This window comes from Apodemus sylvaticus, chromosome 4 (assembly GCF_947179515.1).
Source record: "Apodemus sylvaticus chromosome 4, mApoSyl1.1, whole genome shotgun sequence".
In the NCBI taxonomy this organism is placed as follows: Eukaryota; Metazoa; Chordata; class Mammalia; order Rodentia; family Muridae; genus Apodemus; species Apodemus sylvaticus.
This window is the reverse complement of record NC_067475.1, coordinates 104,675,465-104,702,243: the sequence shown is the minus strand read 5'-3', so window position 1 is coordinate 104,702,243 and position 26,779 is coordinate 104,675,465. Positions and strand designations below refer to the sequence as shown.

Sequence of the window (26,779 nt, the reverse complement as noted above, 5' to 3'; positions counted from 1 at the left end):
TTTAAAGAAGAGCATCTCAGGCTGTAATTAAGTTAGCTGCATCTCCGTAGCTAATGTTTAGCCTTGATAGCACATTTCATAAGAGCATTTTATATAATGGGTGGATTTTAATCACAGTACATAGTGTGGGAGATAATACTCAGTTTAAGTTAATAAAGTACTGTGTGTAATTTTTATACTTTCAGCTAAAAATAGTTTCTTGACACTGTTTAGCTCAGGTAGATACATGTGAGCTATGACTTTCCCCAAAATGGTTCCAGGACAAAGGTTGATTATTTTTAGCATTTTGTCATTTGAAAGTGATGGAAATGGCAGCTCTCTACCATACCATAGAGCTGGCGAACAAAATCCCTTACGGTATTTTAAAGTCACCTCTGTAAATATCTAATGTTTACCCCTGAAGGCCACAAAAGGTTAGGTCATATTTACCCTGTTTAAAAGAAAAATATTTGCTACTTTGTGTTAACTAGACTTTAAATTTCTTTTCTTTTTTAATTACTTAAGCTCAGGCCTTTCACTTAGGGTCTTGATATTCTGCTTAGGAAAGGCTAAGCGTTTTACTTGTAATATATATTCATACTACAGATTCTTCAATGATTCCAGAACATAGTGCTGATATTACCTAGTGGTTAGTAGAATTTTAGAACATGAATGGTAAAATTACTGAATTACATTTACCCATCTTCATTCATTTCTATAGTCAAGGGTTAACTAACCTCTGACAACATGGATTCAAAACAATGGTCCCCTTAACTATACAGAGGCAATATATTCCAAGACAAAAATTGAAATACAATAATGTGATTTCCAGGCAGGGGATTTAGCAGGAACATTTATTATAAGAAGACAATACAAAGGTCTAGACCAGGGTGAACATTAGGACCCAGGAGTGCAGGAGCGTATAATGACCAGGGTGAGGAAGAAGGTATTGTTTGACTGCAGAGCAATGATGACCTCCGAATGTGTCTTATCAGGAGAGAAATAGTGAGGACTCTTGAACTTTAATCTGGCTACAGAATAGAACATGAGCATGGATTAAATTAGGATAGATTGCAGGTGAAAAAGGAGATGTTCCAAAGAACATCTTTTAGAAAATAAGTCATTAATTTTCCATGACAATCTTCAATTTTAATGTTTTTTCAATACATTTCTTCAATTATTCCTAAATATTTTCCACGAAAAACAAAAACGAAAAAGGAAATAAGTCATACTTGACATGAGGAAACAGTGTGAGGGAAGATGCTCTATTAGATTTCCTGGAAGAAGTAACAAACTGTGATTTTGGAAGGACAGTGTACCACCTGATATTTTACATGTGCTATAATAACTTAGATATGTTGTGCAAACTTCATAGAGGAAAAGATCACCAAAGCTCAACAGAAGCAGTTTACTGTTGGGGGTTACACTCTGTTAACACCTAGGTAGAAGGGTAAAAGTGTTTGATGTTTGCTGTACTCGAGTGTTTGTGAGACATAAAAATGGAGAAAGTTTTCAGTTTAATACAGATGTTAGGGCAAATACATAAGAAGTAGTATTCATTTAGCTACTAAACATTTTAAATAAAATAATTTTATTCTTCGAGATTTTCATACGTAGTAAACTTTTTAAAGACAGCTGAGTCTATTAAAATATGTACTTATTTGTTTATAATTGATTATTGATCAACACATTTTTCTGTGTATTAATCATATTCCAAGCACTGTCAGATTCTGAGGTTGTAAAGATAATGAGCTTAAAACAAACGGACTAAAGAGTACATAAGTAAGAGTGTATACAAACAGATGAATCTCAGATCTCAGAGGGCTGAGACGTGAGGTGCCAGGATGGGAATGAGCAAATCAGATAAAGGACTCCAACAATTAAATAAGAAAATAAACAGAATTTAGATTAATCCTAGAAGTACTAATGTGAATAAAATAAGGTTAAATGATGGAGGGATACCTTTGACTTAGTGCTAGTTTATTTTAGATAATATTGTGGACAGATAACAGTTTCAAAGCCAGCACTGAACAGAAATGTGTATTCTTGAGTAACTCTTCCTTCCATATATGTATACAAGAGAAAACCTTCCTGAGTGTGGTTTATACATATTCCACGCCCCAGACTACTTACAGAAAAAAATCTTAAAAGAGATTGGCAGGTGAATTGTGATGAATAAATCATAGGTCGGTCGCGTAGGGCGCTGTCTCTGCCGCTTTGCCACCATCAGTAGTAAATGACTGTGTTGTACAAGACTTTTGTTATCTACCTGAGTGAAACTAGCATGGTGGGAAACAGGGTAGCAAGCATGATGCAATCATTGTCAGTGCCAGTGATAATCTTCACACATCTTCCATCATCTTCTCTCCTTTAGTCTTCCCCGCTGGCATTTTGCAGCCACCATTCTTTAGTGCCCGGCAGTCCAACTCGTTGAACTATGGTGGAATCGGCATGGTCATCGGACATGAAATCACACATGGCTTTGATGACAATGGTAAAGTATAGGTAACATTTTCCTTTGGCTGAGATACATCCTCCTAAGTTTAAAAGCTACAATTTGTCAGTACAAAATTCCATTTGTTTATATAGTTAGAATTAAGTCTAACTACATAGTCAGTGTTATATTTAAAGTGTTCCTAAGAAACCCAAACTATTAATGGGCAGGAGGAAATGTGTGCTGTACACTCTAAGTGACTAAAACAAATATTCACTTTGAGAAAAGTACAGTTCATTCGCCTAATAGTGATGCTTGGTCCTGTTGTATGTGTCTTAGCTTTCCAGATTCCTCGAGGGCAGGATCTGATTCTGATATACGCAATCAGAAGATGTCACTCATCCAAGATTCTGTGTGGTCCTTAAACTGCTTGTAGTCAGCAACTTTGCTTGTTTTCTTGTTTGTTTCTTATCTTATGGCTAATATGCAGTTTAGAATTTTATGAACAGTAAACACATAAATGTTTACATGCATCCAAAAAAATCAAGAATATGGACTGTTTTATTACAGTTAAACAAAATTGAAATAAGAACTGAAGACATGTAAAAAGGATGCAGCAAAAACTGTAACAAACTTTATTTCAATAGACAGAATTTAGAAAGCCAGAGAAAGAGAGAAGACAGAAAGAGTATCACCTTTTTTTTTCTTTTTCTTTTTCTTTTTTTTTATTCAATATATTTTTTATTTACATTTCAAATGATTGCCCATTTCCTGGCTCCCCACTCCCCGAAAGTCCCAGAAGCTCTCTTCACCCTGGGCCCCCCCCCCCCCGTTCCCCCATCCACCCCTTCCCACTTCCCTGTTCTGGTATTGCCCTATACTGCTGCACTGAGCCTTTCCAGAACCAGGGGCCACTCCTCCATTCTTCTTGGACATCATTTGATATGTGGATTATGGCTTGGGCATTCCAAGTTTCTAGGCTAATATCCACTTATCAGTGAGTTCATACCATGATTGATCTTTGGAGACTGGGTTACCTCACTTAGTATGATGTTCTCCAGCTCCATCCATTTGTCTAAGAATTTCATTAATTCATTGTTTCTAATGACTGAATAGTACTCCATTGTGTATATATACCACATTTTTTGTATCTATTCCTCCACTGAGGGACACTGGGTTCTTTCCAGCTTCTGACTTTATAAGTACAGCTGCTATGAACATAGTGGAGCATGTGTCCTTATTACATGCTAGAGAATCCTCTGGCTATACACCCAGGAGTGGTATTGCAGGGTCCTCCAGAAGTGATGAGCCCAGTTTTCTGAGAAACCGCCAGACTGATTTCCAGAGTGGTTTTACCAATTTGCAACCCCACCAGCAGTGGAGGAGTATTCCTCTTTATTCAAATCCTTGCCAACACCTGCTGTCTCCTGAGTTTTTAATCTTAGCCATTCTGACTGGTGTGAGGTGAAATCTCAGGGTTGTTTTGAACTGAATTTCCTTAATGACTAATGATATTGAACATTTTTTTAAGATGCTTCTCAGCCATCTGAAGTTCTTCACATGAAAATTCTTTGTTTAGCTCTGTATCCCAATTTTAATACGGTTATTTGGCTCTCTGAAATCTAACTTCTTGAGTTCTTTGTATATATTGGATATTAGCCCTCTGTCAGATGTAGGGTTAGTGAAGATCTTTTCCCAATTTGTTGGTTGCCGATTTGTCTTTTTTGATGGTGTCCTTTGCCTTACAGAAACTTTGTAATTTTATGAGGTCCATTTGTCAATTCTTGATCTTAGAGCATAAGCTATTGGTGTTCTGTTCCCCCTGTACCAATGTCCACAAGGGTCTTCCTCAGTTACTTTTCTATTACTTTCAGTGTGTCTGGCTTTATGTGGAAGTCCTTGATCCACTTGGAGTTGAGCTTAGTACAAGGAGAAAAGGATGGATGAATTCGCATTCTTCTGCATGCTGACTTCCAGTTGCACCAGCACCATTTGTTGAAAAGGCTATCTGTTTTTTCCACTGGATGTTTTCAGCTCCTTTGTCAAAGATCAAGTAGCCATAGGTGTATGGGTTCATTTCTGGATCTTCAGTTCTATTCCATTGATCCACCTGCCTGTCACTGTACCAATACCATGCAGTTTTTAACACTGTTGCTCTGTAGTAGTGTTTGAGGTCAGGGATACTGATTCCCCCAGAATTTCTTTTGCTGTTGAGAATAGTTTGAGCTATCCTGGCTTTTATGTTATTCCAGATGAATTTGAGAATTGGTCTTTCTAACTCTATGAAGAACTGAGTTGGGATTTTGATGGGTATTGTGTTGAATCTGTATATTGCTTTTGGCAAAATGGCCATTTTTAACTATATTAATCCTGCCAATCCATGAGCATGGAACATTTTTCCATTTTCTGAGGTCTTTTTGCATTTCTTTCTTCAGAGACTTGAAGTTCTTGTCATACAGATCTTTGACTTGTTTGGTCAGTCACACCAAGGTACTTTATATTGTTTGTGGCTATTGTGAAGGGTGTCATTTCCCTAATTTCTTTCTCAGCTTGCTTATTCTTTGAGTATAGGAAGGTTACTGATTTGCTTGAGTTGATGTTATAACCTGCCACTTTGCTGAAGTTGTTTATCAGCTGTAGGAGTTCTCTGGTGGAGTTTTTTGGGTCACTTAGGTAGACTATCATATCATCTGCAAATAGTGATAGTTTTACTTCTTCCTTTCCAATTTGTATCTCTTTGACCTCCTTATGTTGTCTAATTTCCCTAGCTTGTACCTCAAGTACTATATATTGAAAAGATATGGAGAGAGGGAGCAGCCTTGTCTAGTCCCTGATTTTAGTGGGATTGCTTCAAGTTTCTCTCCATTTGATTTGATGCTTGCTACTGGCTTGTTGTATATTGCTTTTACTATGGTTAGGTATGGGCCTTGAATTCCTATTCTTTCCAAGACTTTAAGCATGAAAGGATGCTGAATTTTGTCAAATGCTTTTTCAGCATCCAATGAAATGACCATGTGGTTTTTTTCTTTGAGTTTGTTTACGTTGTGGATTGCATTGATGGATGTCCGTATATTGAACCATCCCTGCATCCCTGGGATGAAGTCTACTTGATCATGGTGAATGATCATTTTCATGTGTTCTTGAATTTGTTTGGCAAGAATTTGATTGAATATTTTTGCATCAATGCTCATAAGGAAAATTGGTCTGAAGTTCTCTTTCTTTGTTGCATCTTTGTGTGGTTTTGGTATCAGCATAATTGTGGCTTCCTAGAAGGAGTTGGGTAGTGTTCCTTCTCTTTTCTATTTTGTAGAATAGTTTAGAGTATCAGTGTGAGGTCTTTTTGGAAGGTCTGGTAGAATTCTGCACGGAAACCATCTCGTCCTGTGCTTTCTTTGGTTGGAAGACATTCGATGACCCCTTCTACTTCTTTGGGGGCTATGGGACTATTTAGATGATCTATTTGGTCCTGATTTAATTTTGGTATTTGGTATCTGTCTAGGAAATTGTCCATTTCCTCCAGATTCTCCAGTGTGTTGAGTATAGGCTTTTGTAGTAGGATCTGATGATTTTTTGGATTTCCTCAGTTTCTGTTGTAATATCTCCCTTTTCATTTCTAATTTTGTTGATTTGGATACTTTCTCTGTGCTCTTTGGTCAGTCTGGCTAAGGGTTTATCTATCTTGTTGATTTTCTCAAAGAACCAGCTCCTGGGCTCGTTGATTCTTTGTATGGTTCTCTTTGTTTCCACTTGATTGATTTCAGCCCTGAGTTTGATGATTTCCTGTCTTCTACTCCTCCTGGGTGAAATAGCTTCTTTTTGTTCCAGGGCTTTCAGGTGTGTCACTAAGCTGCTAGTATATGCTCTCTCCATTTTCTTTTTGGAGGCACTCAGGGCTATGAGTTTTCCTCTTAGCACTGCTTTCATTGTATCCCATAGATTTGGCTATGCTGTGCCTTCATTTTCATTAAATTCTAAAAAGTCTTTGATTTCTTTTTTTTATTTCTTCTTTGGCCAAGATATCCTTGAGTAGGATATTGTTCAGCCTCCATGTATATGTGGGCTTTCTGTTGTTTTTGTTGCTATTGCAGTCCACTCTTACTCCATAGTGATCTGATAGGAGGCATGGGATTATTTCAATCATTTGATATTTGTTGAGGTCTGTCTTGTGACAAATTATATGGTCAATTTTGGAAAAGGTACCATGAGGTGCTGAGAAAAAGGTATATTCTTTGCCTTTAGGATGAAATGTTCTGTAAATATCTGTTAAATCCAATTGGTCCAAAGCTTCAATTAGTTATACTGTGTCCCTGTTCAGTTTATGTTTTCCTGATCAGTCCATTGAAGAGAGTGGAGTGTTGAAGTCATCCACAATTATTGTGTTAAGTGCAATGTGTGCTTTTAGCGTTAGTAAAGTTTCTTTTACAAATGAGGGTGCCATTGAGTTTGGAGCATAGATGTTCAGAATTGAGAGTTCTTCTTGGTGGATTTTTCCTTTGACCAGCAAGAAGTATCCTTCTATGTCTCTTTTGATGACTTTAGGTTGAAAGTCAATTTTATCTGATATTAGAATGGCTACTCAGGCTGTTTCCTGAGACCATTTGCTTGTAAAATTTTCTAACAGCCTTTTACTCTAAAGTAGTTTTTGCCTTTGACACTGAGGTGTGTTTTCTGTATGCAGCAAAATGTAGGGTCCTGTTTCCTTATCCAGTCTGTTAGTCTATGCTTTTTTATTGGGGAATTGAGTCCATTGATGTTAAGAGATATTAAGGAATAGTGATTATTACTTCCTGTCATTTTTGATGTTATTTTTATATTTGAGTGATTATCTTCTTTTGGGTTTGATGAAAGAAGGTTACTATCTTGCTTTTTCCAGTGTATAGTTTCCCTCCTTATATTGGTGTTTTCCCCCTATTATTCTTTGTAGGGCTGGGTTTGTGGAAAGATATTGTGTAAATTTGATTTTGTCATGAGATATCTTGGTTTCTCCATATATCGTGATTCAGAGTTTTACTGGGTATAGTATTCTTGGCTGACCTTTGTGTTGTCTTAGGGTCTGCATTAGATAGGCCCAAGATCTTCTAGCTTTCATGGTCTCTGGTGAGAAGTCTGGTATAATTCTGATAGGTCTTCCTTTATATGTTACTTGGGCTTTTTCTCTTACTGCCTTTAATATTCTTTCTTTGTTTAATACATTTGGGGTTTTGATTATTATGTAACAGGAGGTATTTCTGCTCTGGTCTAGTCTGTTTGAAGTTCTGTAGGTTTCTTGTATATTCATGGGCATCTCTCTCTTGAGGTTAGGGAAGTTTTCTTCCATAATTTTGTTGAAGATATTTGCTGGCCCTTTCAGTTATAGATTTTCACTCTCATCCATACCTATAATCCTTAGGTTTGGTCTTCTCATTGTGTCCTGGATTTCCTGGATGTTTTGGGTTATAAGCTTCTTGCATTTTGCCTTTTCTTTGACTGTTGAGTCAATGGTTTCTCTGGTATCTTCGGCATCTGAGATTCTTTCTTCCATTTCTTGTATTCTGTTGTTGATATTTGAATCTATGGCCCTTGATTTCTTCCCAAGGTTTTTTATCTCCAAAGCTGTCTCCCTTTGTGATTTCTTAGTTGTTTCTACTTCTGTTTTTAGATCCAGGATGTTTTTCCTCAGTTCCTTCATTTGTTTTTTTGTGTTTTCCTTTAATTCTTTAAGAGATTTTTGTGTTTCCTCTTTCATGACTTCTGCCTGTTGACACAATTTCTCCTGCATTTCTTTAAGTGCTTGTGTTTCCTCTTTATTGGCTTCTATCTGTTGATCCATATTCTCCTGAATCTCTTTCAATGATTTTTGTGTTTCCCTTGTAAGGGCTTCTAACTCATTCATGTTCCCCTGTATTTCCTTGATAGATTTATTTATGTCCTTTTTGTGTTCCTCTAGCAGAATCATGACCAGTGATTTTAAATCCAAATCTTGTTTTTCTGGTGTGTTAGGGTATCCAGGATTTGCTGTTGTTGGAGAATTGGGTTCAGACGCTGGCATATTGCCTAGATTTCTGTTAGTAACATTGTTAAGTTGGCCTTTTGCCATCTTGTTATCTCTGGCGTTAGTTGGTCTTGTCATTGGCTGGGGTTTGAACCTCCTGTGAGCCTGTAAGGCTATTTCAGCACCTCTGGATGACTGGGTTTCCCCTGGCACAGATTGCTGGTGTGCTGCCCTCCTCTTGGGTGCCCTTGGAGCCCTAGTGTGACCTGCTCCAAGTTGTCTCTGTGAACCTGGTGTTGCCCGTTTGCTCCTTCAGGGAGTGATGATGGCGGATACTGAAGGGAACATTTCTGAGTATTTATTCCTCTGCAGGGCAAAAGATCCCCCAAACATTTTGGTACACAAACGGACCACCTAGCTGCCCATGCCCTGAGTCCAGGTAAAAGTCTGACAGGCTTAGGCCAGAGTGATGTTTGCCTCGGGCTATGTCTGCTAAGTGGTTCTGTCAGGTAGCCAAGATGGCAAGGTGAGCCCCTGCAAGTACTGGAGAGCAAACAACGCCCGGACCAGGTTGGAGCACAGATGGCCCACCGAGCTGCCCAGGGCCTGTGTGCCGGCAAAAGCCTGACATGTTTAGACCCAAGCAATGTTAGCCTCTGGCTATGTCTGCTAGCTGGTTCTGTCCCTTAGATCACTGTGGTGTTCGGTAGCCAAGATGGCGGCATGCCTCCACAACTGCCGGACAGTCTGCAGGGCAAACGACCTCCTGGCCAGGTCACACACAGACAGCCCACAGAGCTGCCCAGGACCTGGGTGCAGGCAAAAGCCTGCAAGGCTTAGACCCAAGTGATGTTAGCCTCCAGCTATGTCTGCTAGCTGGCTTTGTCTGTTAGATCTCTCTGGCATCAGGTAGCCAAGATGATACCGCACCCCTGCAAGTGCTGGGCAGTCTACAAGGCAAACGACCTCCTTCGGGGTTGGCACACAGATGGCCCACCGAGCTGCCCAGGGCCTGGGTGCAGGCAAAAGCCTGGCAGGTTTAAACCCAAGTGTTGTTAGCCTCGGACTATGTCTACAAACCTGGTGCTGTCAGATTTCTCTGGTGTCAGGGAGCCAATAAGTGTAACACTCTAAAGAGAGACTTGCTAGATATCTGTTACTCAATTGGTTGGTGCAATGGTTTTAACCAGTACCAACTAACAATATTTCCATTTTCCATGGAATCATACAGAGTCATATTACACATTGTGCAATATTATAAAACATGGAATCAGTGTGTAAATTCAAATTTTGTTCCATATCCCTTTTCTTATTCACAGTATTGCAATTATTTAAAAGATGATACAATGAAATGTCAAAACATATAATGTATGTATGAATGTATGACTGGATTTGGAGATACAAAAAGTGAAAGATCAATTTCCCTTAAATCTGGGAGGAAAACTCCAGGAGAAAGTTTGTTGCTTCTCTTTATGTTTAAAGTAGAGGGAAATAAGGAGTTACTTTTGAACAAAGGGTTTGGGAACATAAAATGTGTTCCAGAAAATAATTGTTGACCTTTTAAAGTCTCAAAATATCAAATTAAATAGTCATGGTTCAGAAAACATCCAGAGAAACAAGGCATGCATTCAGGAGTGTTTATCTAATAGACTCATCTGCAGTAGCATGAGCAAAGTTGATGAAATACCTATCAATGCCAACACACATTGACAGATAAAATTCAAGCTTTTCCAACAAAAAAAAAAATCAGGAGTCAGAAGAGTGAGCATTTTCTTTCATTATCTGCCCCATTTCACAGTCACTCACATAGCAGAATTTTAGTCCTTTCCACTTTAAACTGGAGATCCCAAGATAGAGGGATTATATTCTTAATTCATGTCAATATTCTTGCTATGATTTTATACTTTTGTAAAATGTCACTAAGGAGCTGAAACTGGGAGTTGTAAGTTGTTTTATTTTTTTTTTACAATGGCATGTGAATCTATTTCAAGAATTTCAGTTATAAAACAAAGAGCATAAACAATCTTATTGTAACACATTTTCTTTTTACCAAATGAATATATCACAGGAAGAAATTTTAACAAAGATGGAGACCTCGTTGACTGGTGGACGCAGCAGTCGGCAAATAATTTTAAAGATCAATCCCAATGTATGGTGTACCAGTATGGAAACTTTACATGGGACCTAGCAGGTGGACAACATGTATGTCACTCATATTCTTCAGAGAAGCTTTAGATATGCAATCATAAGTGTGATGTTGGTGCTTTCTATAACAATCCTAATAGCGAATCTTTCTTTAAACAGCTCAATGGAATTAATACACTAGGAGAAAACATTGCTGATAATGGAGGTATTGGCCAAGCATACCGAGTGAGTATATCTTGTTCCCATTTCAGCATTGAGAGGATTCATTTATCATATTTATCCATTTCTTTAAAGCTTTTTATAAGAGACATGTATAGGCAGAAAATGAAGCCTGAAAGTGGGAATTGAGGGGGAAAGCACTGAGAATTACAATAGAAACAAGAAGATAAACATACCTGGAGAGGACACAAAATATTTCTTGTAAATGAACCCGCAGTAATTAGTAAAGGTGTCCATGCAAGTGATTCTGGGGTCATTTATCAGTATAAGTGGGACCCTCAGCTTCCCAGCAGGTCAGGCAGCCTTTGGAGGCAATAATCTGCATAAACTACAGACATAACATTAAGGCACAGTCTGCTCCCTGGGAAACAGTTAGGGATTGTGAAATAGCTCCAGTTATGGCCATGTAGTTGGCCCAACTATTATTCTTCCAGAATTATTATCATTGGAATATTCATTAGGTTCACAGTTAGCCTTCCATTTATACTTGCACTCAAGTACTTTATTTGCTTATTTTGTGAATTTCATGTATGAGTATTGAGTTTACATCATTTTTACACCTTTCTCTTCCCTCAACTCCTCCCATCTCAACTTCATCTCAAATTCATAACCTCTTCTTTACTATTATTTCATATATATGTATTTTTTTTGTGTGTGTGTGTGTGCATGTGTGTGTGTGTGTGTATGTGTGTGTGTGTGTACATATACGTGTAAAGCCTACTAAGTCCCTTTGGTACTGCTGGCATGTGCATATGTTCGGATTGACCATTTGGAATTGGATATTACTCATCAAGGGACTCATCCTCATGTTGGCTTGTGGTATCATTATGCAGTCCTTGTTTAGTCAACCATCTTATTTAGATTTCATGAAGGCAGCTTCCCCATAATGTCTAGAAGGCACTAATTTACAGTAGGCGTCCAGGTCCTCTGGCTCTTACGGCCTTTCCTCCTAAGGACTTTTAAGAGCTTTGCTTTGTTAGTAGCACTATTTTAGGTGCTAGCAATGCAGCAGCACAGCTTCCATAAAGGACGGCAGTAATTGAGGATTCGAGTATGAATTAAATGATGAGCTGGTGAATGCCAGTGTGGAAGATAAAATAGGGAATTCCACAAAAGGCTGAAAGAATGGTGCTTTTAGAAACAACAAGGAGGGATGGATATGAATTTGAATGTACCTCTTGACCCTGAACCAGCTCATGTGTGAGAAAATGAGCAGTCTACTTGATATGACATAAAGGATAAGAGCGAGAGGTTTTCCCAGCTATGTAGAATGGTTGAGGACTGAATAGGATTATCTGGCTATTCATTACTGCAATGCTGAGAGTAAAGGGTGATTGTGTCAGGAAAGTATAAATAAGCAACACAACAGAACAGATCGATGACTGGTGGAGGTGACAATGTGCCTATAACACATCATCTTCAAAGTATGAGGCCTGGAAGATGAAGTCACATAAAAATCCTAGCTGGTGCATTACTACTACCATGAATGCTGGGTAATTAATGTTTCTGTTTCTCACTAGGTGGCAAATAGCATACATTTTACCTCTCTGGGTGCTGGATAAATTTTAATTTCCTATAAGTGTTCTTGAGCATTTTTCTAGATTTAGCTAGATTTAGCTCGATTTCGCTAGAAGTGGCTTGCTCCTTTTGGGACTTGTTTGTTCAACTTGTCAGTTGCAACTAAAACAATGCCTAGTGTAGAGCTAATTGATCCCTGCTACTGAGGTTAAGCCCTTCCCTGTGGATCTTGAGTGTCCCCATCCTTAGCTTCCTGTGCCCCAAGCATTGTTATCTGTAATCCTCTTCCTGTGATCTCCAGATTAACACAAAGCTGAATATTCAAAGGCAACCCGCTCTGATCTTGGAATCTTCTCTCAGAATTTCTCTTCCTTAGGATTCTGGCCAGCATTACCCCAGATGGTCTATTTGCCATCACCTCAGAACCCTCCAGCCTTTGACTGGCTTTCCTCTCCCTTCACTATCGCATAAATGCTCTTGGAAAAGTAATATAAGCCTCTTCTAGAACTTGTCTTTGTTCGTAACTTTCGCTCATGGATAGTCTTGTTTTATAAGGTGTGATGTTAAAGACTGAGTTCCAGTATTATGCAAATCATTGTATCATATGTTAGTTCAACACTTTGCTGATTCTGCAACAGCCCCTGTTAACTGTTAGTTATTCTGTTAACTGGAAGTGGTGTTAGTATTAACACTTTTGATGATTCTGTTATACTGCTCACCTTAAGGAAGCTGAGAATTGTTGTAATAAAAAAAGTACAATTTACAAATATTTATTACACTATATAAGTTTCTGCATGTAATCACCTGTCCCTCTCCTGGACTGTGAATTCCCTACATGGAAGAGGCATGGGCTTTCCGTATCTACCAAAACCTTTATACAGTAAAGGCTCACTATTCTATGTTGATGATAAGAAGAAAGAACTGAAATAAATTTTTTACTTATGTAATTGATGAATTTCTTTATAAGAAATTAGAAATGGCTGGCAAGGTGGCTCAATCCATAAAGGCATTTGCCACCAAATCTGACCACCTGAGTTGAACCCTTAGACTCACTGGATAGAAGGAGGTAATTAGTTCCTGAAGCTGTCCTCTGAATTCCACACATGTCCCACAGTACACTCCTATATACTCTTCATACACTCATATACACACCCACAAATTAATTAATTAGTTAAATTGAATTTTTAAAAGAAATTACAAATAACCTCTCGGAAATTTTATTATTAATCCATTTTTATATTGTCACTAGCAGAGCACAACTAAATTTCTCAATAGTGAATATGAGTCTTTAAGGTTTCACAACATTTTCTGAAATTCAGGAGGCCAGAATGCCTTCCGCTTGATGTTTTGGAAGTTAATCTGAGAGGATTAGAATAGCTACCTATCCTTAACCTCGGATCACAATTAGGACACTAAGGCCCTTAAGAATCCCAAGAGAATCCCTAAACTTTTGGCAAGAATCACTCAGACTAAATCTGGTATGAGCCTATTTTTCTAAGAGTAGTAAGTAAGCTAAATATAGCAACTGCAGACAACTCCCTTGGCAAGTCATTCTTCCAATGGGCTGGACTCATACACCTAACCACAGAACAATGCTAAGGTAAGATTCTCACCATGTATTCAAGTCATCTTTCAGAAAACTGATATTTAGTGTGATCCTCTGACATGCCAGGCTCTTGTCATCTGCTAATCAGTCTCTTATTCTTTCTGAGCATTTATAGATGTATTTTAGACTTCTTAATCCATGAAAATGTTGCAGGTTTCTATATCCAAGTGTATTATTTAATATATGACTTGTAGTCATTTAATATAAAGGCAAATTACTTGGTTACCTAGCCTTTTGGAATAGGTTTTTGTAAACATTTACAAATTCTAACATTTTGTTTTATTATCTAGGCCTATCAGAATTATGTTAAAAAGAATGGTGAAGAAAAATTACTCCCTGGACTGGACCTCAATCACAAACAGCTATTCTTCCTCAATTTTGCCCAGGTAGTATGTCATATTCACTCATACACATGTGCACATACACCGCACATTTTATTAGAAATTCATGATTGATAAATGTGAAAATATTTGTAAGTTGTAATTTTATCCAATCTGGCTATTACATGCTGAGTTTTCTTTTAATCAATTGGAGTGGAACATTTGACTTGACTAACTTGCATCATTTGCAATAAGAATGTCAGACCATGCTCATCATAAACGACTATGTTTCTGGATGCCTTCCAGTATACATTACTTGAAGAGTTAATGGTTGAATGCAAATTCCAAATTAATTTTCCTTTTTCTCAAACCTACCCACAATGCTCCATGATTATACCTGAGTATGTTGTTTTTCTTTGTCTGTTCATGCTTCAAGGTGTGGTGTGGGACCTACCGGCCAGAATATGCAGTCAATTCTATTAAAACAGATGTCCACAGTCCTGGAAATTTCAGGTATGTAGTTATGAATAGCAGCTAGGCTACACCAGTGCTGACTCTGTTACTTCTATGCTTCAAATTTGGCTTTTTCTAATTCTTAACCTATGGCACTTAAGAATAATGTTAATGTGTCCATGTGCATGTATGTATTCATTTGTGATGGCACGTATGTGTATGTTTGTGTGTGTTTGCTTGTATTTGTGTATATGAGTGGGAATATGTGTGGTTGTGTGTGCACATGCATATGAGTACATGTATTCTGTGTGCATATGCCTCTAGCTTTTCTGTCCTCCAGAATATGTGTGTCCTATGCTCAGTACCTGATGGATGGCAAAAAAAAAAAAAAAAAAAAATGTTGCCTTATAACAATGACCTGATGGAACCACCAGCTAGCAGAATATATTTCTAAAAGGCTGTGAATATAAGTTTCAAATCCCACAGAAAGATTTATATTCTACTTTAAGGGAAGCTTTTACTAGTTGGAAGTTCTCTAGCATTGAATAACCTTATCTCCATCACTCCAAGAGTGAGCATATTACAGCCCAGATCAGAAAACAGCCCAGCAAGGCTACTAGGGGAATGTTGCTTGGGGTAGAAGACTATGAACATGTAAGAATGAGTTCGATTAATGGAAGAGAAACAACCTTTGAATGCTGAATTCTACATTACCCTGTCAGTTCAGACAGGCAACCTAATACAATTCCTTTCTCTCACATTGTACCATTTAGCACGCCCTTGTTGATCAATAGCACCATCCAAGAAGAAAACCGGAAAAAAATTAATAACTAAAAATTTTGTACTTTGGAAAACAGAGTTTGAGAACAAAAGAGAAGTTATTAGCGATTTTTTAAACTCTACCTAAAATGAATGGGAATACATTAATTTTCTAACTACTGAGAGGAGCACATTTAATTGTAAAGCCATAAGCAGCATCCTTAAAGATCTTAAACTTTGGTGACTGCATTTGCTTTCTCCTAATGCCATCACTGCCACTGTTACCACACACCCTCTGCCTGGACAATTCCTTAAAAATTCCTTTGCACAACAACAGATTGTTGCATTTTACTCTCCCTAGAGAGGGAGTTATGACTGGTCCTGTTAACTACCCATACTAACTGCGTTTTGGTAACTGCTTTCTAGAGAACATCTTTGTGGATCTATTCTCATTATGGTTTAATTCAAGAGAGTTCTAGTTTAACTTTTAAAAGTGTTTTGTTGTTGTTTGTTTGATTGATTAATTGATTGCCAACACTGCCAAATTTAAAAAAAAAAAGATGTGGCTTCTGTTGTTGTTCTTACAGAAGTTAAAAATTTAAGAATATAGTTCTGAGGATCATGGGAAATGTTTATAAATGCATATGAACCAGATTGTCAGCTCCTTGCTCTGTAAATTCCTATGAACATAAGCAGATCTCTATAAGAATCTAGATCCCTTCAGGAGTTAAGATCAGAGTACTGAATGACATACCATCCTTGGAGAATTAGCTTTTAATAGGCAAAAGCTATGTTTTTTAAGTACTGATATTTTTAATTTGACCACTAAATTTAAAATGACTTTATTTAAAAATATTTCTCTAATATATTTGTTTTAACACAGTACCATGGACCATAATTAATGTCTTTTGTTTTGATAAGACAGGTCACTGTTAATATTCTTTGTTAGGCTTTGGTCTCTTAGTGAAATCATCCCAGATAAAATGACCAGGCCAGTCTAACCCTGGGCTGGTGATGGTGTCTAGGCCAAACCTTTGCTGCTGCTGATGCCTAGTCCAACCCTGTGCTAGTGATGGTGTCTATTTCATCCCTGTGCTGGTGATGGTGTCTGTCCAACCCTGTGCTGGTGATAGTGTCTATTCCAACCCCATGCTGGTGATGGTGTCTGTCCAACCCTGTGTTGGTGATAGTGTCTACTCCAACCCTGTGGTGGTGATGGTGTCTACTCCAACCGGGTGCTGGTGATGGTGTCTAGTTCATTCCTGTGGTGGTGATGGTGTCTTTTCACTTCTTCTTTGGCTTTCTGTTATGGATTGTTTTGTTTTTTCATTTCTGTTTGTTTGTTGGTTTGTTTGTCTCATGTTTGTCTGAGCCATATTCATCAATCTCTAACCTCAGTTTCTTGACATCAGGACTAAGTTACAGAGAGAATTGCTGGAAGATTCATGTTAATGGATATAAGTGCCTGTTATTTATACATATTTGAAAAGAATTATTATTGGGATATTTTAAAGATAAGAGACCTGGCTAGAATAAAAAGCTTTCTGCAGAAAATTATGGTCTGAAGGCTAGAGAAATGGGTCATGAGTTAAGAGTATGTACTATTCTTACAGAAAACATGGATTCAGTTCTGGGTACATGTGTGAGGATGCTCAGAAACAGATTTGACTTCAGTTCTAGGAGAGCCAGTTCCCTATTCTGGCTTCTGCTGGCACCAAGCATGCACATACGTGCACACACATGCACATGCACAAGCGCAGAAAATTACACCCATACACATAAAATAAAAAATATATTTTTAAAAAATTCTGTTATAAATGTAGCACCATTACCAATTCAGCTCGTAGTTCCCTGCTGAAAGTTGCTTATTTCTTTGTTTGCATAGTTTTTGATGTCTATGTGTGTTGACTGAGTAACATGGGGAGGTGAGCATGTGACTACTTTTGTCTTAGGATTTTATTGCTGTGAAGAGACACCGTTCCTATGACATTTCTTATGAAGGAAAATATTTCCTTAGGGCTGCCTAATGGTTTCAGAGGTCTACTCCATTATCATGGCAGGAAGCATGGCAGCATGTAGGCAGACATGGTGCCTGAGGAGCGGAAAGTTCTACATCTGGATCTGCAGGCGGCAGAAAGAGACTGTGTATCATACTGGGCATAGGTTGAGCATATGTAAGACCCCAAAGCCTGCCTCCACAGTGACTCACTTCCTCCAACAAGGCCACACCTTCTCTACCAAGGCTGCATGTTCTAATAGCTCTGCTTCCCGTGGACAATCATTAAAACACCTGAATCTATGTGGGTCACACCTATTCAAACCACCACAGCATTCTAGCCCAATATTTTCATATAAACATGTGAAGTCATTCATATCTTTAATTTTTTGATTCTGACACCAGAGATATTCTATTTCTCATTCATACTGAGAGAAGTATGTGTATATTATAAGAGTAAATGGAAGGTCAACCTTTTAACAGGGAAATTACGACTTTCTCTGGATTTCTTTGGCAAAGGCTGAGGTTACATTTAGTTTTGGAAACAGGCTGCTTCCTAAGCATTCAAAGTAAAATGTATTTTAAAAGAACTTTAAAAACCAACCATCCTTGAGTGATTATTCAAAATTGGTGCCAGGTGGCTTATCTGAAAGTATTTTCAAACTAAAGGAAGAATATTAATCCCATACTTAAGCTATTATACCCTGAAAAACAAAAGATGAACTATTTCAAAATTGAAATATCAGTATATTTATAACAATCTTTTCAATATTTTATGCAACTACTTTCAGTCATTATGGGTACTGGGTTTCCTTTTATGAAACTTTTTTTTTTGTTCCTCTGTGCAGTGCTGGCTGTCCTGGAACTCACTCTGTAGGCAAGGCTGACCTCAAACTCGGAAATCTGCCCGCCTCTGCCTCCCAAATGCTGGGATTAAAGGCGTGTGCCACCACTGCCTGGCTTCTTTTATAAATTCATATGGTTAAGCTATTTTGAAATGTTTTTCATTTGCCTTAAATATTATTAACTCCTGATATTTTATAACTATCAGGATGGGTTTTGATGAGTTGTCTAGTCAGTATATTTTCATCTACATATTATTCTATGTGGTTCTCTATCTATGCTCATCAACATGGTTTTGTCATGAAAGGATCATAATGCTGAGGAAATTCTAATGATTGGTTAGTCTCTTCATGAATGGAACCAGTTAAATTGGAATCTAAGTCATTAATTTTAAAGAACTAATTTTCAGAAGACCTATTAATTGAAAACATATTATTTGATAATTTTTAAAAATACTTTTACTAGCCAGGTGTGATTGTTCATGCCTTTGATCTCAGCACATGGGAAGCAGAGGCCAGCTGTTGTCTGTGAGTTCCAGGTCAGCCTAATCTACAAAGTGCATCCCAGGACAACTAGAGCTACATGGTCAGATCTGTCTCAAAAAATAAAACAAAATAAAATAAAATAATGTATTAACTTTTAGACAGAAATAATGTAATATATTATAGATCTAAAAGTCCATCCTCAGTCTCATAGGTAGTGTTTTAATACAATGATTATTTCACAGGATATAAAAAACACCAATACAGTTGATTATTTTACATAGTAGAGTAAAAAGTTTTGCATGAATCAAGTTAAAGAAACAATGAAACCTTTCATCTTCTGTTAATAAAAATGCAAAGAACACAAGTGTCAGAGTTTTAATGTAACATAAAATTTATGTAATTATTGTATGCAATACTAGCAAAAAATATAACCTCACTCTTAGAGAAGAGATTTGTTGTATTCAAATTGTACCCAGTCTTCAAAATGATCATTCATACCATGTATCCAAATATAAATATCAAACATTAATTACAAACCTGGGAAACAAAAAGGAGTCCTAGCGTGCTGTTGATCTGATTATGCACAATCAAATTCCAGAAAAGGCTTGTGTAGGAAAAGAGGAAATACAACAGAGATGAAGAACTGCTGGCTCGTGTGTTGACTGTATCCACATTGCTAACTCCCAGTGTTCTTTTCCCACAATTAGTCTTTCTTTGGGGTGTTGCATGACTTTAATTTCAACAGAGGCAGGTGGATCTCTATGAGTAGAAAGAAATGTATATTTACGGCATCAATTTGGACATTTTAACTGATGTTCTTGTATCTACCACACACATTGAAAAAGGGGCTTTAAATAACAAAACATTGAGGTTTTTCCATTTTTCATATACACACACCATCAGCCAGGAAACTGCTGCCTCAGAGTAAGGATGCCTCCAGCTGCCATCACCTCCTCTCCCCAGTACCTAAGTGACTGACATCTCTTCTCTACTGTAAGAGTGGTTTAGTGTAGATCACCAAAGAGTCAAGACCTGATTAACAACAGTTAACATCTCAGATGTTTTCTTCTTTGAGATAACGTATTTCTATATAGCTCAAGGCAGTCTTAAACTTACTGTCTTATATTCCTGAGTAGGTAAGATTCTGGATATGTGGACATTATTGTCATCTTCTAAGATCCTTTTTACCTAGGCAATGACTTTGGCTCCATTTATACAACTGAATTGCCCGACCCCTTTTCCTCCACCTCATTCTCCCATTTGTACCTTATGAAAAACAACAACAACAAACAACAATATGTTTTTCATCATTCAAGAGACTGGAAGTCTAAATAATAACATAGCCCGATTCTGTTGAGTGGTATCTTTGAAGATGCAAACTTCAGTCTTGTATGCATCTGCTAGTGGAAAGAATGGACTTGGATTTTCATATTTAAGATATGTTTCTTTAAAACAATGAGATTAAGTTAGCTCTAAGCTCCTAACCAAAGTTAGAAATGAGTTGGCAGTTTGTCAGTGTATTATTCTGTTTTCTAGATGTAAGAACTCAAAGTCATCACATGGATCTAGAGATTAGGGTGTAGCCTTCAACTCAGGCCTGCTGTGGTCTTTCAAATCCTTGACATGCTCATGTGTAATGTCAGCATAACTTCCACTCTTCATATTCAGATTCCTGAACATCCAAGTGCCATTTTGTCAAAAGCCCCGTCATGGCCTTGCTTACAGTAGAGGAATGCTTGTGTCCTTCATATAACCTTCAGAACTGCATCCAAATCCAATATAGGCCTGTTGTCTCCCTCTGAAATGTATTTCTAGATGTAAAATTTTGAGCATTAAACAACCTCCCTTAACCTTGAACCCCTGTACCAAGAAGATATATTTTTAAGACTCCCCTTAACAATCCTAAACTACAAACAGTGCAAATGTTTGCTTTTCCCAACACGGGGAATGGAGACCATGTGGTGGGATGGAGCAGCAGCCCTGTGTATTAATGGATGACACATTGGCAAGTCAGGCTTAGAAATAGCCCATTCGGATCTTCTTCCTTTCAGGGAGAAGGAAAGAAATGCTGCCTCTCTTCCAATTGTTCCATAGTAACAAACAAACAGCAAATACCTATGTAGTATATTCTTGATGGTCCTTTGAAATATAGGTTTTCATCATGATCAAGTAAGGGCCATTCATTCAAAACAGGCTGAGTATGCATGTGCATATAAATCACCTAATTGGCCTTGAACACTCAACAGGTAGCAGGCTACTCACACCAGGATTCTTACAGCCTAGTGATGTTATAACAGCTTTGATAAGGATAGTACAAGTCTAAGGGGTTAATTTAGATAGCATTCAGAGAATAATGCTATCTTAGTTAGAGTTATCATTGCTGTAATAGAACATAATGACCAAGGAAACTTACGGAGAAAAAATTTATTTGGCTTATGCTTCCAAATCACTGTTCATCATTGAAGAAAGTCAAGAGAGGAACCTGAGGCATGAGCTGATGCAGAGGTCATGGAGGGTGCTGCTTACTGGCTTGCTTCTTATGGCTTGCTCAGCCTGCTTTCTTATAGAACCTAAAACTACCAACCCAGGGCTAGCACCACCCACAATGGGCTGGGCCTGCTCATGTCAATCATCTTAACTAAGAAAATGCTCTACAGGCTTGCCCACAGCCAAGTCTCATGGAGGCATTTTCTTAATTAAAGTTCCCACATCAGATGACTCTAGCTTGTGTCAAGCTGACATAAAACTATCTTGCATAGCTACCAGGAGATGAGGATGAAGGCATGGAGGTGTTAGCCATGTCCTGGCTGAGAACTGATTTCCCATGGTAGTGGGCTCCATCACTGCAGCAGATCATGATTGATATGAGGAATGAAAATATATTTGTCCGGCATAGTTTGAGCTGCATATGGAATTTGAAAGAAAATGCACTACATGGACTGCATTCCCTTTAGCTACTGCTGGAATTAGGTGAGGGAATTATACATTCTGATTTAATTTTTTAAGGATCAGTCAGACTTCTGCATATGGAAAGTATGGAGGGGAGACAAATGCTGAATTGTGTACATGTGCTTACCCACCACATACAGTATTCATCCACTTACCCACCACAAACAGTGTACACCACATACAGTGTACATGTGCTTACCCACCACATACAGTATTCATCCACTTACCCACCACAAACAGTGTACATCGCATACAGTGTACATGTGCTTACCCACCACATACAGTGTTCATCCACTTACCCACCACAGTGTACATCACATACAGTGTACATGTGCTTACCCACCAGATACAGTGTTCATCCACTTACCCACCACAAACAGTGTACATCGCATACAGTGTACATGTGCTTACCCACCACATACAGTGTTCATCCACTTACCCACCACAGTGTACATCACATACAGTGTACATGTGCTTACCCACCACATACAGTATTCATCCACTTACCCACCACAAACAGTGTACATCGCATACAGTGTACATGTGCTTACCCACCACATACAGTGTTCATCTACTTACCCACCACAGTGTACATCACATACAGTGTACATGTGCTTACCCACACATACAGTGTTCATCCACTTACCCACCACAAACAGTGTACATCGCATACAGTGTACATGTGCTTACCCACCACATACAGTGTTCATCCACTTACCCACCACAGTGTACATCACATACAGTGTACATGTGCTTACCCACCAGATACAGTGTTCATCCACTTACCCACCACAAACAGTGTACATCGCATACAGTGTACATGTGCTTACCCACCACATACAGTGTTCATCCACTTACCCACCACAGTGTACATCGCATACAGTGTACATGTGCTTACCCACCACATACAGTGCACGTGCACTTACCCATCACACATAAAGTTATATACTCACTTGTTCCTTGTCCTAGAGGACACTCACTGCAAAGGACTGGCCTCTAAGCTTTACCTCTCAAACTTAAGAGGGTAGAGTGGTCTGGAGAAGGAAAAGGAATGAAGCTGGCTCAGTGCTGATGGGATAAAGTCACCTCTGCCTTGTTGTATTGACCTGATTCTCCCTTCAAATGTTGCTTAGTTCAGATAGTTGGTTGGATGAGTTTGTTTTTTAAAATGGCATTTTTTTTCCAGCCCTTGCTGAATCTAGTTTCTGATATGTAAGAAGTCCTTTGGATATGACAACCACAAAAACTTCTCTATGTTCCCAAATAATCAAATCAACAAAAATCAATAACAAAAGTTGGGAGAGATTAATCATAATACATTATCTAATATATATGCAAATGTGAAATTGTCAAATAACAGTTAATCAAAATTTAAAGGCATTATACATACTTAATAAAAACATTGAAATAGCTTTCTAAAACTATTGACCATTATATTATGATTATGGTAAAACAAACTATTAAAACACTATTTAAATTGTTCTCTGAGCATTCTCAAGGAACAGTGAAAAGTCATGATTGTCTTTTCACTACACTCTCCTCAAAAAAATTCACTTTCAAATATTAATTGTTTATCTTAAACAAACATATAATATATTTTAAATTACAAATCCTTCTTATCTTAAAATCTAGTGATATTGTAACAACAGCTTTGATAAAGATATTAGATGCATCTTATAGATACAAAAATAAAACAAACAAAACCCTTAGAAAGTCTTCAGACCAGCTCCAAAGTCTGTGCTCTTAACACCTGCATGGTTAATACCTTCCTTTTTAAGCATGGTGTTAATGAGAAGAATCTAATTCATACGAAGCTTCTGTTTTTGTTTCTGAATTCACTCTTTTGAGCTGCATAGAGAACTTCTGCACTGGAGCTAAAGAGATGGCTCAGAGATATAGGCCAGGCTCACAACACAAAGGAAAAGAAGACTTCTACGGTTTCCAGCATGATATGGACACTTAGTGTCTAGTGCTGACCTACCTCTTTTTGTTTGTTTCAAAGGATCATTGGGACTTTGCAGAACTCTGCTGAGTTTGCAGATGCCTTCCATTGCCGCAAGAATTCATACATGAACCCAGAAAGGAAATGTCGGGTTTGGTGATCTTCACAAGAAATGGAGCCTCCATGGCAAGACTGGCCGAAGCCACAGAAGCAGGAACTCTTCCCTCAGAGAAGTGGGCTGCGGAAGTTTCTTCAGCTTCTTGGGGGCAACTCACAGAGATGAGCACGAGCTAACATAAATGAAATTAGATTATTAAATCCGCTGTGAATGAAAGGGGAGGGAGCCTACGATCTAGCAAATCAATCACTTCACTGTGTAAATAATGATTGCTTTCCGACGGTTGTATTACCGTTCGCTTCTGTTTCTCACACAGACTGCAGCTTTCGTGCTCTCTGTGGAGAACAGTGTTAACACTTAAAGCAGACTGTGACTTCTGATCAAAAGGAGGAAGACTCTGAGTACGGCTGGGCACCAAAGCACAGATTTGCCTCTCAGCACTCACCTTTGTTTGCAACATTCATGCTCCTTCAAAACTCTCCCAAAGAACTCCCACACATACTGTGGCCTTCAGGCTCATGCGGTTTTGAACTCATTTTGCCATACATAAATTATTCATTCATTATGCATCATTTTAGTTTGAGCACTCTTAGAGCTTAAACTAGAGTGTCTGAAATGGTTCTCCCCATTTTACCCACTTTAGTGATGTTGAGATTCTTGAGCCCCCCCTCCCTGCAGATTTTTGAGAAATTTCTTGCTCTCGCTGCCCCTCAGACTTAGTCTTTTAAAGGGTTTGTAGTAATGTATAAAGAATAATTATATATTTAATTATTAACTACATTTATGACTGAATAAACCATTGCTATAGGTAATCATTGAATATTGAAGTTATATGGCCAAGATAGTTACAAGGATCTGTAACATGATATACAGATGAAAATTTGAGACTTTTTAAACCTGTAAATCATATTGCTGAAAAGCTTTAAGTACAAACTCTGGGAGTGAGCATCATTACCATTGAACAGGTGTCTTGACATACATAATAGTTGTGGTTTACAAACAGTATTTTCAAGATTAAGTCTGTCCCCAGTGGCTAAGAAAGGGCCTAACTGTATCTGTGTTGCTCCATGAATCCTTAGCCTTTAGATTGTCATCTGATGGAAATATTTTGATAATAAATTGAAGTTGTGAGCCCCTTACTAGGCCTGCGTGCACGCCATCTAGCTCTAGAAAGCCTATGTCTGAATCAAGACAGGAGGCCTCCACCAGACCTGCTTCTTGAATTCTACAGCTCATGTACTCTAATTGGATTTCCTGAGGCACTCAGATGCCTTTCTTGTCCTTCTGGTTACTTTAGTGATTTTCACTATTCAGTATAAATGTTACAAAAAGATTCATTTCTACAGTCCTTAAAGATTCATTTCTACAGTCCTTATTTTATTTTTATCAAAGGGCAAAAATGAAAACATTTCTATCCAAACTATTAGTTTTCATGTCTCTTGGATAAAAAGCCCACTTGCTTGTAAAAGTGTTACCATATAATATATAAAATTTTATAGAACAAAAACCACAGTTCAGCAAACTGACATTCTCTGAACACAGCACCCTAGCTAGAACCTATGAGAAATGGAACACTGTAGCTTCCTGCCATCATCATCTAAGTTCTGGGCATAAATTATCCAGATTTCCAGCATCACGCACTAGCTCTGTCCCATTTTGTCTTTCAATCATGCATTCCTTCCTATATTACTTCTCTCTGCCTTACATTTGTAGGATTTAGCTGTATGATTGGTTTGTATGTGAATCTGTCATTGTCAAATAAGGTTCTGTATTGTGACTACACTACAACTATTCCATCTTATTGTTGATGACTCTTAAGGACTCCATGAACTCCTGTCTGTTCTGGTTTGGATTGTTACAAATGATATAACTATGCATTATGAACTGTGCTTATATATTCATCTCTACTTGAAATATCAGTGGCATCACTTTCTCAAACCTATCCAAAACTAACATAAACATTGAAGACACAGTTTCAGACTAACCACAAATATCTTTATCATTTGCCCTTTTAAAACACATCCCATTGTCATGAATAATACTTATATCACTATTTCTTTGGAATCAACTTAAACATACCTGAGTACTATTAATAGTGGTAGTAGAAGATTTCAGTTAATCAGCTATCTCTGGGTTAATTTTATTTATGTCCTGTCATAGCAACCAAAGAGACAGAAGTGAAGAGAAACTGGTACAAACAGTAAATGGCCACTAACATCCACTGGTAGTTCATTAAAGCATCAACCTTCCAATCCTATGTAACAACAACTCTGGTGCCTAGATCCTTACTGTACTTACAACATGCAACATATTCTTTGAGCTAAGGGACACATAAAAGTTAAAATGGCAAATTTTCCCTATTCTTCCTACATCCAGACATCAGTGGTTGTAGCTGGTACTCAGAACCCTATGTTCTCTCTTAATGCCTACCAACCATTTATCATATTACTTAAGACTCATTACTTAAGACTTACATATACTCTTATACATAAATTTGCTTCCACCATGTTTAAGTTCTGATCAGGGAGAGTCTGTTGTACACTTGCGGTCTGTGGTTGCTCAGCAGTGTAGATGAAGCTCCTGGAAGAACGAGTCGACAAGGAGTCTGCTTCCATACCGCAGTGTCTGTGTGCAAGGCAAAAAGATGCTCCCCAGGAAGTTGAGGGCTTGTTCTAGTCTTACTTTGCCGCTACTGCCAAAGTGACCTTGGGCACATGTATATCCCTTGGGGCTTCTGCCTCTTTTGCTAAAAAAAAAAAAAAAAGAAGAAGACACTAAGATTCCAGCAGTTTATACCAATGCTGCCTTCCCTTTAACCTGTTACCCAGGAAACAAGGACCAGAATTCTAATAAGGTTGGGGATGTAATGCTGTTACTATTAGGCATGATGATAGGACAAACACTTGCAAACTTCCTTAAGTGTGCATAATTCCTATAGCAATAGGTGGAGCTCTTAGAGTAAAAGGTATCTGTCATTTTAGAGAGAAAATAAGATTCTGCTGTGCCAAAAGAAGTATATTCAGACTTTTTAAAATTAGGTCC

General features: G+C 38.0%; 1 protein-coding gene across 4 annotated transcripts in view; it reads left to right on the top strand.

The window, feature by feature from the left end:
- The window catches only part of Mme (membrane metalloendopeptidase), an 87,740-nt gene extending 61,233 nt beyond the window's left edge, over positions 1-26,507 (top strand). For all 4 annotated transcript variants that reach the window (XM_052180417.1, XM_052180419.1, XM_052180418.1 and 1 more), the window contains exons 18-23: positions 2,354-2,473; positions 10,453-10,586; positions 10,689-10,754; positions 14,163-14,258; positions 14,629-14,705; positions 23,680-26,507. In XM_052180417.1, the coding sequence (XP_052036377.1) occupies positions 2,354-2,473; positions 10,453-10,586; positions 10,689-10,754; positions 14,163-14,258; positions 14,629-14,705; positions 23,680-23,779 (593 nt within the window). In that variant the 3' untranslated portion in view covers positions 23,780-26,507. The remainder of the gene's footprint in view (positions 1-2,353; positions 2,474-10,452; positions 10,587-10,688; positions 10,755-14,162; positions 14,259-14,628; positions 14,706-23,679) is intronic.
- The last annotated feature ends 272 nt before the right edge of the window (positions 26,508-26,779 follow it).